Source organism: Loxodonta africana, chromosome 11 (genome assembly GCF_030014295.1).
Source record: "Loxodonta africana isolate mLoxAfr1 chromosome 11, mLoxAfr1.hap2, whole genome shotgun sequence".
Lineage (NCBI taxonomy): Eukaryota > Metazoa > Chordata > Mammalia > Proboscidea > Elephantidae > Loxodonta > Loxodonta africana.
The window spans coordinates 107,304,829-107,323,272 of NC_087352.1; the positions used below are offsets into that span (position 1 = coordinate 107,304,829).

Here is an 18,444-nt window from a genome sequence, read left to right on the forward strand (position 1 = left end):
GTTTCTAAAGCTTTGGTCCAGGAAAATTTCAAAACCCAGTACTGAAATTATTGTAAGTAAAGGTTAAGTATATGTTAGATTATGTATAAATTCCAGCTGGTCCTTTGGGCAGGGCTGTAGATCAGGTTATGCATTATAAGAAATGAGTATATGAACATTCACTACAACCATTACTTCATTCTTAAGAAAATAGAGCCACTGAGTTTAGAAGTTCAAAAAGACTTAGTGCTCATAAATATTAGCATCTTCAGGCCTTAAAGCACACACAACAGTATACACAGGTCATGGAGGCGGGCGGATTACGTTGGCTTTGTGTTGATTCCTAACCTCATGTTGATAACATTTCAAAAGCCTACTTGCTCCTCCCGTTATTATTAGATTTTTATTGCATAGTTCACAGAAAAAACTCCTTAAACTTACAAAAAATTACTTGTCATTGTACCTTTATTTATGTAAATATTTTCAGAGATGTGATTGGTTTATACCTCCTATTTACTTTCCTCATTATAAATACATTTATAAAATAATGAATGCACAATTTCTGAACTTTTTTTTTTTAATTGTGCTTTAGGTGAAGGTTTACACGCCAAGTTAGTTTCTCATGCAAAAATTAATACATACATTGTTATATGACCCTAGCTGGTTTCCTTAAATGTGACAGCATATTCCCGCTTTCCACTCCGAAATTTCCCATGTCCATTCAACCAGCTCCTGCCCCTTTCTGCCTTCTCATCTTGCCTCCGGACAGGAGCTACCCATTTAGTCTCATATATCTACTTGAACCCCACGTGTCTATCAGTTTGTCATACTGTGGAGGCTTCTGTGTTGTTGTGGTGCTGAAAGATATGCCACCGGTATTTAAATACCAGCAGGGTCAGCCTTGCCGGACAGGTTTCAGCTGAGCTTCCAGACTAAGACTAGGAAGAAGGACCCGGCAGTCTACTTTTGAAAAGATTTAGGCAGTGCAGTGAAACATTATTTGACATAGTGCAGGAAGTTGAGCCCCTCAGGCTGGAAGGCACTGAAAATATGACTGGGGAAGAGCTGCCTCCTCAAAGTAGAGTTGATCTTAATGACCTGGATGGTGTCAAGCTTTCAGGACCTTCATTTGCTGATGTGGCATGACTCAAAATGAGAAGAAACAGCTACAAACATCCATTAATGATAGGAACATGAAATGTATGAATTATGAATCCAGGAAAATTGGAAATCGCCAAAAATGAAATGCAACGCGTATACATGGATATCCTAGGTATTAGTGAGCGGAAATGGACTGGTATTGGTCATTTTGAATCAGACAATCATATGGCCTGCCATGCTAGGAACAAAAATTTGAAGAGGAATGACATTGCAGTCATCATCAAAAAGAACATTTCTACATTGATCCTGAAGTACAGCGCTGTCAGTGATAGGATAATATCCATATGCCTATAAGGAAGATCGGTTAATACGACTGTTATTTGAATGTACATACCGACCACTAAGGCCAAGGATGAAGAAACTGAAGATTTTTACCAATTTCTGCAGTCTGAAGTTGATTGAACATGCAATCAGAATGCATTGCTAATTACTGGTGATTGGAATGCAAAAGTTGAAAACAAAGAAGGATTGGTAGTTTGAAAATCTGGCCTTGGTGATAGAAATGATGCCGGAGATCGCGTGATTGGATTTTGCTAGACCAATGACTTCTTCATTGCAAATACCTTTTTCACCAACATAAACGGCGACAATACTTGTGGACCTCACCAGATGAAATACACAGGAATCAAATCGACTACGTCTGTGGGAAGAGATGATGGAAAAGCTCAGTTATCATCAATCAGAACAAAGCCAGGGGCTGACTGCGGAACAGACTATCAATTACTCATATGCAAGTTCAGGCTGAAATGGAAGAAAGCTAGAACAAGTCCACGAGAGCCAAAGTACTACCTTGAGTATATCCCACCTGAATTTAAGAAACCATCTCAAGAATAGATTTGATGCATTGAACACTGATGTCCGAAGACCAGACTAGTTGTGGAATGACCTCAAGGATGTTATACATGAAGAAAGCAAGAGGTCATTAAAAAGAAAGGAAAGAAAAGTCCAAAATGGATGTCGGAAGACACTCTGAAACTTGCTCTTAAGTGTCGAGTAGCTCAAGCAAAAGAAAGAAATGATGACCTAAAAGAGTTGAAGAGAAGATTTCAAGGGGTGGCTTGAGAAGACAAAGTAAAGTATTATCATGACATGTGCAAAGACCTGGAGATGGAAAACCAAAAGGGAAGAACACACTCTGCATTTTTCTAGCTGAAAGAACTGAAGAAAAAATTCGAGCCTCTAGTTGCAATATTGAAGGATTCTATGGGGAAAATATTAAATGACTCAGGAATCATCAAAAGAAGGTGGGAGGAATACACAGAGTCACTACACCAAAGAGAATTGGTTGTCATTCAGCCATTTCAGGAGGTACCATGTGAGTAGGAACCAACGGTACAGAAAGAAGTCCAAGATGCACTGAAGGCATTGGCGAAAAACAAGGCTCCAGGAATTGACGGGATACCAATTGAGATGTTTCAACAAATGAATGCAGCGCTGGAAATACTCAGTCATCTATGCCAAGAAATTTGGAAGACAGTTACCTGGCCAGTGGACTGTAAGACATTTATATTATGCCTATTCTCAGGAAAGGCTATTCCACCGAATGCAAAATTATCGAACATTAATATCACACAGAAGTAAAATTTTGCTGAACATTAATATCACACAGAAGTAAAATTTTGCTGAAGATGATTCACAAGTGGCTGCAGCAGTGTATCAACAGGGAACTCCCAAAAATTCAAGCTGGATTCAAAAAGGTGACGCGGAACCAGGGATATCATTGCTTGTGTCAGATGGATCCTGGCTGAAAGCAGAGAATACCAGAAAGATGTTTACCTGTGTTTTATTGACTATGCAAAGGCATTCTACTGTGTGGATCATAACAAATTATGGATAACATTGAGAAGGATGGGAATTCCATAACAATTGTGTTCATGAAGAACCTGTATGTAGATCAAGAGTCTGTCGTGTGAATAGAACAAGGGGATACTGCGTGGTTTAAAGTCAGGAAAGGTGTGTGTCAAGGTTGTATCATTTCACCTTACCTATTCAAAAACAATTTTTGTAGTTTATTCAATCTGTATGCTGAGCAGATAATCTGAGAAGCTGGACTATATGAAGAAAAACAGGGCATCGGGATTGGAGGAAGACTCATTAACAATGGGTTATGCAGGTGTTACAACCTAGCTTGCTGACAGTGAAGAGGACTTGAAGCACTTACTGATGAAGATCAAAGACCACAGCCTTCGGTATGTGTTACACCTCAACGTAAAACAAAAATCCTCACAACTGGACAAGTAAGCAATATCCTGATAAATAGGGAAAAGATTGAAGTTGTCAAGCATTTCATTTTACTTGGCTTCACAATCAATGCCCACGGAAGCAGCAGTCAAGAAATCAAAAGACGCATTGCATTGGGCAAATCGGCTGGAAAAGACCACTTTAATGTGTTGAAGAGCAAAGATGTCACCTTGAAGACTTAGGTGTGTGTAACCTAAGCCATAGTGTTTTCATTCGCCTCCTATGCACTTGAAAGCTGGATGATGAACAAGGAGGACCCAAGAAGAATTGACGCCTTTGAATTGTGGTGTTGGAGAAGAATATTGAGTATATAATGGACTGCCAGGAACTAGCAAGTCTGTCTTGGAAAAAGTATAACCAGAATGCTTCTTTGGAAGCTAGGATGGCGAGATTACGTCTCTCGTATTTTGGACATGTTGTCAGTAGAGATCAGTCCTTGGAGAAGGGCGTCATGCTTGGTAGAGGGTCTGCGAAAAATAGGAAGACCCTCAATGAGATGGATTGACACACTGGCAGCAACAGTGGGCTTAAGCATAACAATTATGAGGATGCGCAGGACTGGGCAATGTTTAGTTCTGTTGTACATAGGGTCACTATGAGTTGGAAATGACTCTGTAGCACCTAGCAACAACATCTACTTGAACTAAGAAGCATACTCTTCTCGAGTATCATTTTATGTCTTGTAATCCAGTCTAATCTTTGTCTGAAGAGTTGGCTTTGGGAATGATTTTAGTTCTGGATTAACAGAGTCCAGGGGCCATGTCTTCTGGGTTCCTCGTCTCAGACCGACCATTAAGTTTGGTCTTTTTACTAGAATTTGAGTTTTGTTCTCCACTTTTCTCCTGTTCCACCAGGGACTCTGTTGTGTTTCCTGTCAGGGAGGTCATTGGTAGTAGCTGGGCACCATCTAGTTCTTCTGGTGTCAGGCTGATGGAGTCTCTGGTTAATCTGGCCATTTTAGTCTTTTGGTGCAATATTTTCCTTGTGTCTTTGGTGTTGTTCATTCACCTTTGCTCCAGGTGGGTTGGGAACAATTGATGCATCTCAGATGGCCACTTGCTAGCTTTTAATATTCTAGACTCCACTCACCAAAGTGAGATGTGGAAAATTTTCTTAATAAATTTTGTTATGCCAGTTGACCTAGATGCCCTCCGAAACCATGGTCTCCACACCCCTGCACCCGCTACTCTGTCACTCAAAGTGTTTGGTTGTGTTCAGGAGGCTTCTTAGCTTTTGGTTTAGTCTAGTTGTGCTGACTTCCCCTGTATTGTGTATTGTCCTTCCCTTCTTCTAAGATAATTCTTGTCTACTCTCTAGTTAGTGAATTTTCCCTTCCCTCCTTACCCTTGTAATCATGAAAGAATTTTTTTTCTGTGTTTAAAACTTTTCATGAGTTCTTATTAATAGTGGTCTTATACAATATTTGTCCTTTTGTGACTGACTAATTTCACCAGCATAATGCCTTCCAGATTCATCCATGTTATGAGATGTTTTGCAGATTCATCATTATTCTTTATCGTTGTGTAGTATTTCCTTGAGTGAATATACTATAATTTGTTTATCTGTTCATCTATTGATGGTCACCTAGGTTGTTTCCATCTTTTGGTTTTGAGAACACTGCTGCAGTGAACATGGGTGTGCATATATCCATTCACATCATGGCTCTTATTTCTCTAGGATATATTCCAAGGAGTGGGATTGCTGAATCTTATGGTACTTTTATTTCTAGCTTTTGAAGAAGCACTGGACTGATTTCCAAAGTGATTGTACCATTCTACATTCCCACCAACAGTGTATAACTGTTCTAGTCTCTCCACAGCCACTGCTGGATTTATTATTTTGTGGTTTTTGGATTAATGCTAGCCTTGTTGGGGTGAGATGGTATCTCATTGTTGTTTTGATTTGCATTTCTCTAATGGTTAATGATAGTGAGCATTTCCTCATACATCTGTTAGCCACCTGAATGTCTTCTTTGGCAAAGTGCCTGTTCATATCCTTTGCGCAATTTTTATTTGGGTTGTCTTTTTGTGGTTAAAGTTTTGGCAGTAGCCTGTATATTTTAGAGATTAGACCCTGATTGGATATGTCAGAGTCAAGAATTTTTTCCCAGTCTCTAGGTTGTATTTTTACTCTTTTGGTGAAGTCTTTTGATGAGCATTAAAAAAAAAAAAAAAAAACTCGTTGCCGTTGATTTGATTCTTAACCATTATGCCACCAGAGTTTCCTTTGATGAACATACATGTTTGATTCTTAAGAGCTCCCAGTTAATGTTGTTTCTTTCCTGATGTTTGTGCATTGTTAGTAGTATCTTGTATACTGTTTATATCATGTATTAGGGCTCCTAGTGTAGTCCCTATTTTTTCTTCCATGATCTTTATCATTTTAGATTTTATATTTAGGTCTTTGATCTATTTTGAGCTTGTTTTTGAGCATGGTGTGAGGGAAGGGTCTTGATTGATTTTTTTTGTAAATGCATATCAAGTTATGTTAGCACCATTTGTTAAAGAGACTGCCTTTTCCCCACTTAATGGACTTTGAAACTTTGTCAAATATCAGCTGCTCATAAGTGAATGAATTTATGTCTGGATTCTCAATTCTGTTCCATTGGTCTATGTATCTGTTGTTGTAGCAGTATCAAGCTGTGACTGGTATGTTAATTTTAAGTTCTAAAATCAGGTATCGTGAAGCCTTCCCACTTTGTTCTTCTTCAGTAATACTTTACTTATCTGGGGCCTCTTCCAATTCCCAGTGAAGTTGGTGATATGTTTCTCAATCTCATTAAAAAACGTCGCTGGGATTTGAATTGCGATTGCATTGTATCTGTAGCTTGTTTTGGGTGGAACTGAAGTTTTAACAATGTTGAGTCTTCTATCCATGAGTAAGGTATGTTTTTCCACTTACGCAGGTCTCTTTTGGTTTCTTGGCAGTAGTGTCTTATAGTTTTCTTTGTATAGGTCTTTTATGTCTCTGGATAGATTTATTCCTGAGTATTTTAGCTTCTTGGGGGCTATTGTAAATGGTATTGATTTGGTGATTTCACCTTCGAAGTTCTCTTTGTATAGAGGAATCCAACTGATTTTTGTACATTTGTCTTGTATACTGATACTTGGCTGAAATCTTGTATTAGTCCTGATAGTATCGTGGATTCTCTGGGGTTTTCTCTGTATAAGATCATATATGCAAATAGAGATACTTTTACTTCTTCGTTACCAATTTGGATGCCCTTTATTTCTTTTTCTAGCCTAATTGCTCTGGCTAGGACCTCCAGCAAAAGGTCGAATAACAGTGGTGATAAAGGACATCCTTGTCTCCTTCTCAATCTCAAAGGGAATGCTTTCAGACACTCTCCATTTAGGATAGGATGATGATGGTTGTTGGCTTTCCATAAATGCCCTTTATTATTATGTTGAGAAATTTCGCTTCTTATTTTGCTGAGAGATTTTATCATGAATGGGTGTTGAACTTTGTCAAATCCCTTTTGTGCATCAATTGATAAGATCTTGTGGTTCTTGTCTTTTGTGTTATTTTTGTGATGGATTACATTGATTGTTTTTCTAATGTTGAACCATCCCTGCGTACCTGGTAGGAATTCTGCTTGATCCTGGTGAATTTCTTTTATATGTTGTTGAATTCTGTTGGCTAGAATTTTGTTGGGGATTTTTGTGCCTATGTCCACAAGGGATATTGGTCCGTAATTTTCTTTTTTTGTATCAGGGTTATGCTGGCTTCATAGAATGAGTTTGGGAGTATTCCATCCTTTTCTATGCTCTGAAATACCTTTAGTAGTAGTGGTGTTAAGCCTTCTCTCAATGTTTGGTAGAATTCTTTCGTGAAGCCGTCAGGGCCGAGGTTGTTTTTGTTGGGAGTTTTTTAGTTACCTCTTCAATCTCTCCTTTTGTTATAGGTTTATTTAGTTGTTCTATCTCTGTTTGTTTTAGTTTAGGTAGGTAGTGTGTTTCTAGAAATTTGTCCATTTCTTCTAGGTTTTCAGATTTGTTAGAGTACAACTTTTCATAGCACTCTGTTATGATTCTTTTAATTTCAGTTGGTTCTATTGTGATATCACCCATCTCATTTCTTATTCAAATAATTTGCTTCCTTTCCTGTTTTTCTTTTGTAAGTTTGGCCAGTGTTTTATCCATGTTGTTGATCTTTTCAGTGAACCAGCTTTTGGTCTTGTTAACTCTTTCAGTTGGTTTTCTATTCTCTATTTCATTTAATTCTGCTCTAATTATTATTATTATTATTTTCTTCTGGTGCCTGAGGACTTCTTTTGGTGCTATTTGTCCCAGCTGTAGGGGTAATGTTTTGATTTTGGCCCTTCTTTTTGGATGTGTGTACTTATTGTTTCAAATTGACCTCTGAAGCCCTGCTTTTACTGTGTCCCAAAGGTTCTGGTAGGATGTGTTTTCATTCTTGCTTGATTCTTTGAATTTCTTTGTTCCGTCCTTAATTTCTTCTATTACCCAGATAGTTTTTGAGTAAGGTGTTGTTCAGTGTCCATGTATTTGATTTTCTTTTTTCATTGCCTTTTCTGTTTTTGATTTCTACTCTTATGGCTTATCGACTCGACGGCAGTGGGTTTTCGGTGGGTTTTTGGCTTTAAGATCAGAGAAGATGATTTTTAATATTTCGATGGTATGGATTCTGTTGAGGCTTGCTTTTTGACCTAATATGTGGTCTACTCTGGAGAATGTCCCATGTGTATTGGAAGAGAAAGTATCCTTGGCTGCTGTTGGGTGGAGTGTATAAGTCTATGAGATCAAGGTGGCTGATTGTGGCATTTATATCTTCCATGTCTTTACTGAGCTTTCTGAATGTTCTATCCTTCACCGAAGTGATGTTTTGAAATCTCCTGCTATTATTGTGGAGCTATCTTTTCAGTGCTGTTAAGAGTTCATTTTACATATTTTAGAGCCCTGTCATTGGGTGAGTAAGTGTTTATTATGATTATGTCCTCCTGGTGTATTGAGTGTTTAATCATTATATAGTGTCCTTCCTTATCCTTTGTGGTGGATTTTGCTTTAAAGTGTATTTTGTCAGAGATGAATATTGCCACTCCTGCTCTTTTTTGATTGTTGTTTGCTTGGTACATTTTTTCCCCATCCTTTGAGTGTTTGTGTCTTTAAGTGTAAGGTGTGTCTCTTGTAGGCAGCATATAGATGGATTGTGTTTTTTTTATCCGTTCTGCCACTCACTGTCTGTTGATTGGTGCATTCCATCCATTTACATCCAGCGTAATTATTGATAGGTATAAGTTAGTGCTGTCATTTTGATGTATTTTTTTTGGTGTTGTTGACAGTTGCTTTGTTCTATTTAATTTTCTGTGCTGAGTTGTTTTTCTTTATATGTTTTCTTTTAATCTTTTTCATTGTTGTTGATTTTATATTTGCTGAGTCTTTAATTTTTTCTTGTTTATTTTAATGTGTAGGATTATTAGTTTCCTCTGCGGTTACCTTAATATTTACCTCTATTTTTCTAAGTTTAAACCAATCTTTTATTTCTTTATATCGCCATGATTTCCTCTCCACGTGAAAGATGTATGACTACATTTTTTAGTCCCTTTTTTTTGGTATATGTGTTGTCATCTTTTACATATTGAAGACTCTGTTTCTCTATTTTCACTGTTATAGGTTTGATTTATTTTTGTGACTTCCCTGCCTGAGTTGATATCTGGTTGTTCTGTCCTGTGTTCTAGTCTTGGCTTGTTATCTGATGTTATTGGTTTTGTACCCAGAGGACTCCCTTCAGTATTTCTTGTAATTTAAGTTTGGTTTTTGGAAATTTCCTAAACTTCTGTTTATCTGGATGTGCCATAATTTTGACACCATCATATTTGAGAGACAGGTTTGCTAGGTGTATAATTCTTGGCTGGCGACTTTTTTCCTTCAAGGCTTTATATATGTCATCCCTTGCCTTCTTGCTTACATGGTTTCTGCTGAGTAGTCTGCGCTTAGTCTTATCGACTCCACTTTGTATATGACTTTTCATTTATCCCTAGCTTCTCTTAAAATTCTCTATCTTTGGTTTTAGCACATTTCATTATAATATGTCTTGGTGACTTTCTTTAGGGATCTACCTTGTGTGGGGTTCAATGAGCATGTTGAGTGGATAGCTTCTCTTCTTTCATGATATCAGGGAAGTTTTCTGCCAGCAAATCTTCAACAATTCTCTGTATTTTCTGTTAACCCCCTTATTCTGGTATTCCAGTCTCTAGTGGATCATTCACCTCGGCAGAGTCCCACATAATTCTTAGGGTTTCTTTATTTTTTATTTTTTTAATTGTTTTGTCTGATTTTTCCTCAGACAAATAAGTTGGTTTCAAGGGCTTTATCTTCAGTCTCACTAATTCTGACTTCCGTTGCCTCAGTTCTGCTCCTATTAGTTGCCTAATTCTGGACTTTTATTGTTAATCTTCTGGATTTCTGTTTGCTGTCTCTCTGGATTCTTTCAGCCTGTTAAATTTGTCATTATGCTGTTGTATAACCTTCTTAAATTCCTCTGTTTGTGTGTTCCTTGGCTTTATCCATGTTTTGTGTGATCACCTTCCTGATCTCTTGAAGAGCTCTGCATATTAATCTTTTGAATTCTGCCTCTGATTACACCAAGAAGTTATCTTCTTCCAGGAGGTTTTTTGGTTCTTTTGTCACTTGCTGAAGCTGTCATGGTCTGCCTCTTTCTGCAGTTTGATATTGAGTGTTGTGTCCTAGCCATCAATAAGTTATTATGTTTATTTATTTTATGTTTGCTTACTGTGTCCTAGCTTTTTGTTTTGTTTTGTTTTGATATCCCCAAGTAGCACAGTCATGTGAGCTAGTTTGATTATTGGCATCTTTGAAGCTCTGGCATCCTGTCACCAGGTGGTTAGAGATGTTACTAAGGGTGTGAGCCCAGGAGTCCATTTACTTGTGTGGATTTAGCTCAGGTGTTCAGGTTGTCCGTCAGCAAGTGTGTGGTGCAGGCTCTCACCTACAGTCCTAGATAGGCAGGACTGATTGAAGTAGGCACAGGTTTCTGGCTGCAATAGGGGGTCAAGTGCTGAGCAAAATAGGGGGCTGATGGTTGCCCCTGAGTGTCTGGATGGAAGGCCTGGCCCTGCTCCTTAGAGCAAGTAGGTGGGTGGTTTTTGCAGCCAGACTATGGACACTCAATACTGTTGGTTATAAGTACTGGGAGGTACTACTTATTTTTGGACCCCTGGTATGTGTGGCTAGGTGGAGTAGGTAGATCCACCAGTCCTCAGGCCCATGATGTTGGTAGGTGAGGACCCTGCTTAATGGGAAGGGTGGTGTTAAATGTCACGAATCTGCCACTCCTCATAGCTGATGCAGTTGTGAATAGGCTTCAGGTATACAGCCTTTCGTACTCTGCTAATGAGGGTGTGTGCTGCTGAAATGGGTCCACAGTGGCCTAGGCAGGGGCGAAAGGCATTCAGAGTCTGTTGATCCCTTTTGCCTGTCCTTTGGTAAATGGGCTGTGCCTGCCCTGAGTTCCCGGCTTAGGGGAGGTGGCAGATTATTTTTTCCTGTTTTTTAATTTGTTCCCTCTCCATAGCCAAATGGCTCAGGGCAGGCCCTGGGGGCACAGCAGTTGCTGAAACCAGACCGGAACCCAGAGCAAGAGTGTCGAGGGAGCAGGTAAAGGGGAGAGAGGTCCTTCCCAATGGGAAGGATTTTTTTGATCCATGTGATCGATTAGACACTTGTGCTTATCTTTTGCTGATTCAGCACTGCTTCTCCTTCATTCTGGAAGCTCGAGCAGAGTCTCCGCCGCTTGGTTTCTCCCGATGTGCAAAAGGCGTGCCGAGTGCTACTGTTTGCCACATCCCACATACACCAGTCGATCCAGCCTTCTGGGTTACGGTGCCGGCCAGGACAGGTCTGGCACTGGCTCACTGCTTCTGAACCATCTCTCCCTCCCTCTGTCACTCAGTCTGACTCCTTAGCTTTGTCGCTGATGTCATATATAATTGATGCACTTGTATTTTCCTATCTTTGCTGTAAGAAGGACCACAGGAATCGTCTGACTACTCTGCTATCATGATTGCTGCCCCCCTCAAATTTCTACCTGTTAAGCCTACATTTCACAGCTGCAAACTACTTTTCTTTGTGTAAACTGAATTTTTTTTGGAGAGATAATGTCAAGTATGTCTCTTTATTATATTACTTGAGATTATGCCAGCATGGTTTAAATTTATACTATTCAGTTTAGCTGTCAATTATTAAAAACATTTTTTATTACACTCAGAGCGATATCACTGGTGAATTGAGCACCACAATTATTCGTGCCAGTCCAGCTCCATTGGAAGAACACACTGTGGAAAATTTGAATGAAAAAGTTCCGTTTCAAGATCAAGATACAAGAACATTGTCACATGTTATTCAGAACAACTTGGGTAAGAAAAAAGTGACTGAAGCTGCTTTCTTGAGTAGCAAAACCGAAGATGTAAAACCTAACTTTAGAGTGTGTAAAGACCCTCCTTCGAAAAGTGGAGATCCCTTTGATATTGGTCTGGTAGCTTTGACATCAAACCCTCACGAACTGGACCAGATCAGTATGTCTCTACCCAGCAGGGCACGTATCAACCATCAGGCTTTGTCAACTATTGCCGACCTCCATGTGTCTTGTTTGGAATCTGTTAACAAGGGTCAAAGAATGACTTCTAAGGACGTGCTAAATGCCGGCAGCAAACCAAGTGGCCTGGTTCCTAACCAGACAGCTCTTGATAACCAGCGTGCCCCTGTCCCCAGCTTGGAGGGCCACAGCTCTGCTCCTGAGATGCAGCACCTGCCTGCTGCCATTCCCACGCTCTTGACTGGACATTGTCTGACCACAACGCCTTTTGCCCAGCAGTATCTGGGGGCACTGCCTTCATCTGGAAACGGAGCTTTGCCTCCTTGCCATGTTGGTGGTACCACAGTCTGTGGTTTCTCAGGAGGCAGCCTTCATCCTGCTGTCTTGGGAGAGCATGTTCAGAACTCGGTGGCTGTGGGAATTTGTCTAGGACAAAATTTGAGCTCTGGATTGATGGGTTCCACGTCTTTTTGTAACCCATATCCTAATGCCTTAAATCAGAATCTTCTAAGTACAACAAAACCTTTTCCTGTGCAATCTGTTGGTACAAGCTTTGGAACTGGACCATGGGATTCAGGAATGATGTCAGAATTAGGTAAGATGCTTTTCTCCGTTATTGCTCATTGTTGCTATTATTTCAAAATCGAGTTTTCTCAAACCAGACCACGAAACTAATTTGTCTCCAGAGAATACTGATTGGCCTTAATTCCTTGTAATATATTTTTTTCCTTGTCCTGAATTTTGAACACAGAGCATAGACATTTCTGTGCCAGGGCCCCTGAAATTGTTTTAGAAAAATACTAAAATTCATGTAGGTGGAAAGTTCCCTGTGCCTTTATCTGTATCTTCCTTATCTCTCTCTTTTGCTCTGCACTTGGATTTCTCTTATTCTTTCCACTAAGTAATATCCAGTTTAGAGTTGGATCCCTGTCCCTGATAAGTGAAGTGAGTCATCTTTCACCTTTAAGTCTTCCGTAGAGTATTATGGAATGAATTATGTCCCCCAGGAAGGTAAGTTGAAGTCCTAGTCTCTGTGCCGTAAATGTGACCCTGTTTGTAAATAGAGGTTTTCTTTTGTTACATTAATGATGAACTTTTTATTAGGTTTATGACTCACCCTACTCTGGTATGACTTATAAAAAGTAACACACATGCATGACAGATGCATCTGCAAGCCCGGGAACACCAAGAATTGCTAGCAGCAGAAAGAGACAAGGATCTTTCCCTATAGCCCACAGAGAGAGAGAGGGACTGTTTCCCAACCCACTGCCGTAGAGTCGATTCCGAACTGAATTTGGACTCCTAGCCTCCAGAACTACGAGACTGTAAATTCCTGGTCTTTAAAACCACCCACTTGTGGTATTTTTGTTACGCCAACCTTCGGAGACTGAGATGGAGAGTAACTGTGTGGCAGTGAGAGACAACTCTTCCACTCCTCTAAGTCAAATGTAGGTGCTGTACTTTTCATTATATGATATTATACAGCCATTGGAGTGTTTCTTTTTCTGCTGCCTTTGTCTTCTTGGAAAAAAAATCCAAAGTATCTGCATAAGGGTGGTTAAACATTGATACTCATGTTTCATACTCTAAGTAGGTACATACCCCGTAGAAGTTGTAGCCACTGTAGTTCCTTCTTAGGTTAGACATAGCTTATACTTGGTGGGAGAAAAAAGGAAGAGACGATTACCAACAAGTACTAACATCAAAGACTTGGTTATTTGTAAATTGTGGGTTCGATAAATTTGAATGGATATTTTTTCCATTAAAAAGGATGCAAAAGGAAAAAATTGTTGGCAGGACTGTGCTGAGACTTACATAATGTCAAGGATCCCTGAAGATTTGGGCACTTGTACAAATAAAACCAAACTCATGGCGACCCTGTGTGTGTCAGACTAGATCTGTGCTCCGTAGGGCCTCCAATGACTGATTTTTTGGAAGTAGATCACTAGGCCTTCTGAGGCACCTCTAGGTGGAATCGGATCACCAACCTTTCGGTTAGCAGCTGAGCGCAATAAGCATTTGCACTACCCAAGGACTTCTGGGTATAAGTAGGTAGTTTTCTGTAATAATTTCTGTTTCAGCAGTTGTACTTTTAATCAAGTGTTTAATATAATTTACATTTTGATCATGCTTTATTTTTATGCAGCAAATATAAGAGTACCTGAGGAGTTGAAGTTTCCTCATGCTTGCTGTGTTGGTATTGTTTCCCAAACCCACCTCAGTGTGTTGAATCCAGCTGACCGCTGGTTACAGGTCAGCATTGGGGTGCTCAGTGTCAGTGTTAATGGTGAGAAGGTAAGCTTTCTATATCTTCCTCGGTTGACTTACGCTTGATTTCTCCTCTCTCTAGTACTTTCTTTTATACTAGGGCATCTTTTCTAAGCCTGTTTTTTTTTTTATACCCTGCTCACAATCTTTGGAACAATATCTTTTTTTTGGCCCTCTTTTTGTTGTAGTACTTCCAGTGTAAGAAGTGAAATTTGTATGTGTTTCTCGTTTTCCCATTATTTATTACCATTAAATATTATATTTCATTGCTATTTACTTATAAAAGTACATTAGTTTGCTTTTAGTGCTACAATTTAAATCACTGAAAGCTCTGAGAGTCTGGCCTGTACTTGTCAGACATTTTATTAAATGTAATTGAATGTAAGTTACTGTCATTTACTGAAAAAAAGAAAGATCTTACTCTTGAGACCTATACCTTTCTTTAATAAGAGGAATCTTTATGACTAATGTGTCTGAGCTTTTTCTTACAGGACCTTTCGTAATACCTGAAAATAAAGTTTTAACATGAACTTTTATAGCAAGGTCTCTCTGGTGATCAGTTACAGTTAGTAAAACTCTAGAACCTAAACAATAACTCCTTTCCCAATCACAGTGACCATTTGATAGTCAGTGAGTAGGGAGAACATGGGAAGTATGGTCAGCACCCGCTGTTTCAAAATGTTGGTTTTGCTACTGTTACTTGCAGACCAACATTGGCAAATGAGTTTACTCTGCCCTCTTACCTTCAAATAGTATTTAATTTACCTGGTAAAATAAGGTTTTCTCTACCCTACCTTTCACCTTTTCTTAGCCTTTTCACTTAGCTTTCAGATCCTGAGGTCAGATGAGAAGCAGGTAATTGGAGGTGGGGGTTGAGGTTGAAGGGAAGAGAGATTTGAGGACTTTTTAGGGGCATCTAGGAGGCAGTGTTGTCTCGAAGTGGGGAGTCAAAAAGAAGATCCCAATTTATGGTGAGGGGAAGGGAACTGGAGTTGGTCGTAATCATGGACTTTGAGCCTCATGAGGATGTTAGAGATCAGTCTGACTTCCCTGAAATGTGTAGCTGCAGAAACTGCATCCTAAAATAAAAGCCTCCTAGAGAGATTAAAATCATTTACTCCCAGTCAGTCTAGCTGTGTGGTAATAGCTGAGTGTGTAACAGGGTCAGGGTCTACTGTTTTATATTCCTGTACTCTTCATTGTACTGCTCTGTTTTTTCCCTTTGGTCACAGCTTAGCTAAATCCGGGACTGCCTGCAGATCAAAACCTGGCTTGTTTTCCATAGCAATATGCTTAGTTTCTCTTTGGTACTGAAATGGATTAAAGAAAATTTACAGGGCTGTGAAGTGCTACCATCTTCAGTGCCTTTTTCAAGGAAAGCAGGGGTATAGATAAATTTGCTTACTTTACAGTAGACTAAGGACATAGGCGTAACTCTAAGAGAATAATTTAACTTATGAAGCATTTTGTCCAATTGTACTTTAAAGATAACGAGTTATAAGATTTGATTATCTTTGAAGAGGTAATGAAACATCTAGATTTGGTAGTTTAAGTGACTAGGGAAAAGAAAAACTAGTTGATGCTACTTGTTTTTCCATATGAAGCCATTTGCTAATGAACCACGTGGCTCTTTTTTAAAGGTGGAACTTTCAACGTATCCTTGTTTAGTTTTCAAGAATAAAGTCATCATAAGACCTCATGCCACAGAAGAAATAAAAGTACTTTTCATACCATCCAATCCTGGAATTTTCAGGTGTATATTCAGTGTTGCTTCTTGGCCGTTTTCAGCAGATGCTGAGACAATAGTACAAGCTGAAGCCCTGGCTAGCAGAGTCATGCTCACTGCTGTTGCCGAGACCCCTGTCATCGAGGTAAGTGTCTGTAAGTGAATCTTTGCAATACAAGCTGAAGCCCTGGCTAGCAGAGTCATGCTCACTGCTGTTGCCGAGACCCCTGTCACCGAGGTAAGTGTCTGTAAGTGAATCTTTGCCTGACATTTTGATGGAAATGGTTGAACCTGAGGAGTAGTATTTGAGAAAAATGAATTTATGGTTTAATGTAGCACAAAGTTAGTTTCAAGTTAAACAGTAGTTCTTAATATCTTTCCATTCCAAAATTTAAAATAATTCCTGTTGTTTTATTGCAACAGGAATACACTTGCTAAGGCACTTAGAAAGCGAAGTGTAACATTCAGCTTGATTTTCAGCCGATTTGTTATGTAACCTGATAAGCATTGTTAGGAAAGTGCCAGTGGTTCATATTCTTCTCATCCCTTTATATACCTGAAGATTATTTGCCAGCTGAAAAGTTTCTCTTCTACATTTTCTGCAAGTGAAAAAATATGAGGTCCAGTCTCCTTGGGAATCAGGAAGAGGCGACTGTCATATAAGTTCTTTTAGAGCAGTGACTCCCAAAGCAGGCTTCACATTGGAATAACACGGGGGCTTTTAAATGCACCCAGTGCTCGAGCCCCACCACATCAATTAAATCAGAATACAGGGTAGGGCCTAGCTGTCAGTCATTTTTAAATCTCCCCAGAGGATTACAGATTGCAGCCTTAGGAAGCTTCTTTAGTCTTAATTGATTGTGAGTGAACCGAGAACTAATTTATTGAACAAGGTGAAGGAATGTGGGAGGAGATATGGGAAGGTACAAAACCCAGGAAAAGCAGAACAAGATCATTAAGAACTAGTTGATTCCTCATATATAAGTCAACCTAACAGGTTTATTTAACCACTCTTAACAGGTGTTAATGAGGGCCTACAATTAATTTGTTTCATTCAACAAAGCAATGCCTTCCCTTCCTAGTTTCAAGGTGGGGTGTGAGGAAGGAAGGGTAGGGCAATCTTCCTGTGGGGCTGTCGAGAATCATCCCGATTTTTCTCCACACAGTACAGATGCCCTTCCCTCTTGAACTTAATTAGAAAGTTACCAGGGGGAATGCTTAGTAAATTAGCTCAGCAATTTCTTTAATTTTCCAGGGCATGGAGGTAGTAAATATGAAGATGTTCTCCTGTTATAAACCCGTTATCATCATCTGCTAGTCACTTTTGCTGCATCTTCCTGATCATTCATATGGTGTCTAATGTTTTAATCGATTTTTAAAAATTTATTGTGAGCTCGCCTTTGTTGGAGCTGCTTTTTGTATAGGGAGCCCATGTGTCCTGGTTTGTGGAAGTGTCCCTAGAGAGCACTTGGGGGAAATGCTGGGGCACCAGTGGTTTCAGTGGCACTCAGCTTGGGGTTCCCATAATTGGGGTGTGGCAGAGGCACTTGTTCTTTTCATACCCACCCGTCCCTGGACAGGCTTTCTTGGTGTTGCCCAGAATCTTTCTAGGTCCCTTCCCATAGAAAAGCCCTGTCTTGGAATTTCTCAGCTTTATACAGAGGGTTAAAATTCCATTCCAACTTTGCCCTGCTTGCAGCAAGCTTCAGGTCACATCGCCTGTTCTTGGGGCCTGAATCTGGACCCAGAAACAGGATGGGCCACCACAGAAGTCTGCTTCCCTTCTCCAGTCTGTCTTTGATTTCCCTTTATTTTATGTTTGGCTAGGCCAGAAAAGGATTTTTGTTGTTGTTGTTAAGTTTGTCCAACAATTCAGGGATGAATATTAGGGTGGTCTTTTTTTTTTCTATGTTTAGAGAAGTCTGTCACGATAGAGCACCTCTGGGCATGCAGTAGGCACTCACTTTAAATGTTTTAAACTTTTGATATGTCCATTTCAGTATAATTTTCAACATTTTCAGTGTTGTTAGAGTTTTGGATTAAAACTGAAAATGCCAAGATATGCCATCAATATTCTAATCATAGAGCTCATTGAAAGGGCGTTTGTTTATTTTCTAAAATTGTCAGCTTGGTTTAAGTTCAAATCATGTTTTTGAAGTAGCAGCAACTAAGATATTCCTTTGTTCTGTAGTATATTTGGGTACGTAAGCTACCTCTGAAGAAGAATTTAACATGTATTTTGGTAGAAAATATAACCGTAAAGTAGCCTGGGAAAACTTAGGAAAGTTTCCCTTTAAAGCTGGCTCTTCATTTGTAGTACAAAAGGTATTTATTGTATCAATACTTTTTTTTTTTCCCCATCATTAGGTAGAAACAGAAAAGAAAGATGTTCTTGACTTTGGTGACTTGACTTACGGAGGCTGGAAAGCTCTTCCGTTAAAATTGATAAACAGGACTCATGCCGCTGTGCCGGTCAGACTTGTTATTAATGCAGT

The 18,444-nt window shown here is 39.4% G+C and overlaps 1 protein-coding gene across 2 annotated transcripts in view; it reads left to right on the top strand.

The window, feature by feature from the left end:
* Nucleotides 1-18,444, top strand: part of CEP192 (centrosomal protein 192) — a 214,678-nt gene that overhangs the window by 100,526 nt on the left and 95,708 nt on the right. For both annotated transcript variants that reach the window (XM_064294755.1, XM_064294756.1), the window contains 4 exons: nt 11,629-12,550; nt 14,102-14,250; nt 15,864-16,094; nt 18,317-18,442. In XM_064294755.1, coding sequence (XP_064150825.1) covers nt 11,629-12,550; nt 14,102-14,250; nt 15,864-16,094; nt 18,317-18,442 — 1,428 coding nt within the window. The remainder of the gene's footprint in view (nt 1-11,628; nt 12,551-14,101; nt 14,251-15,863; nt 16,095-18,316; nt 18,443-18,444) is intronic.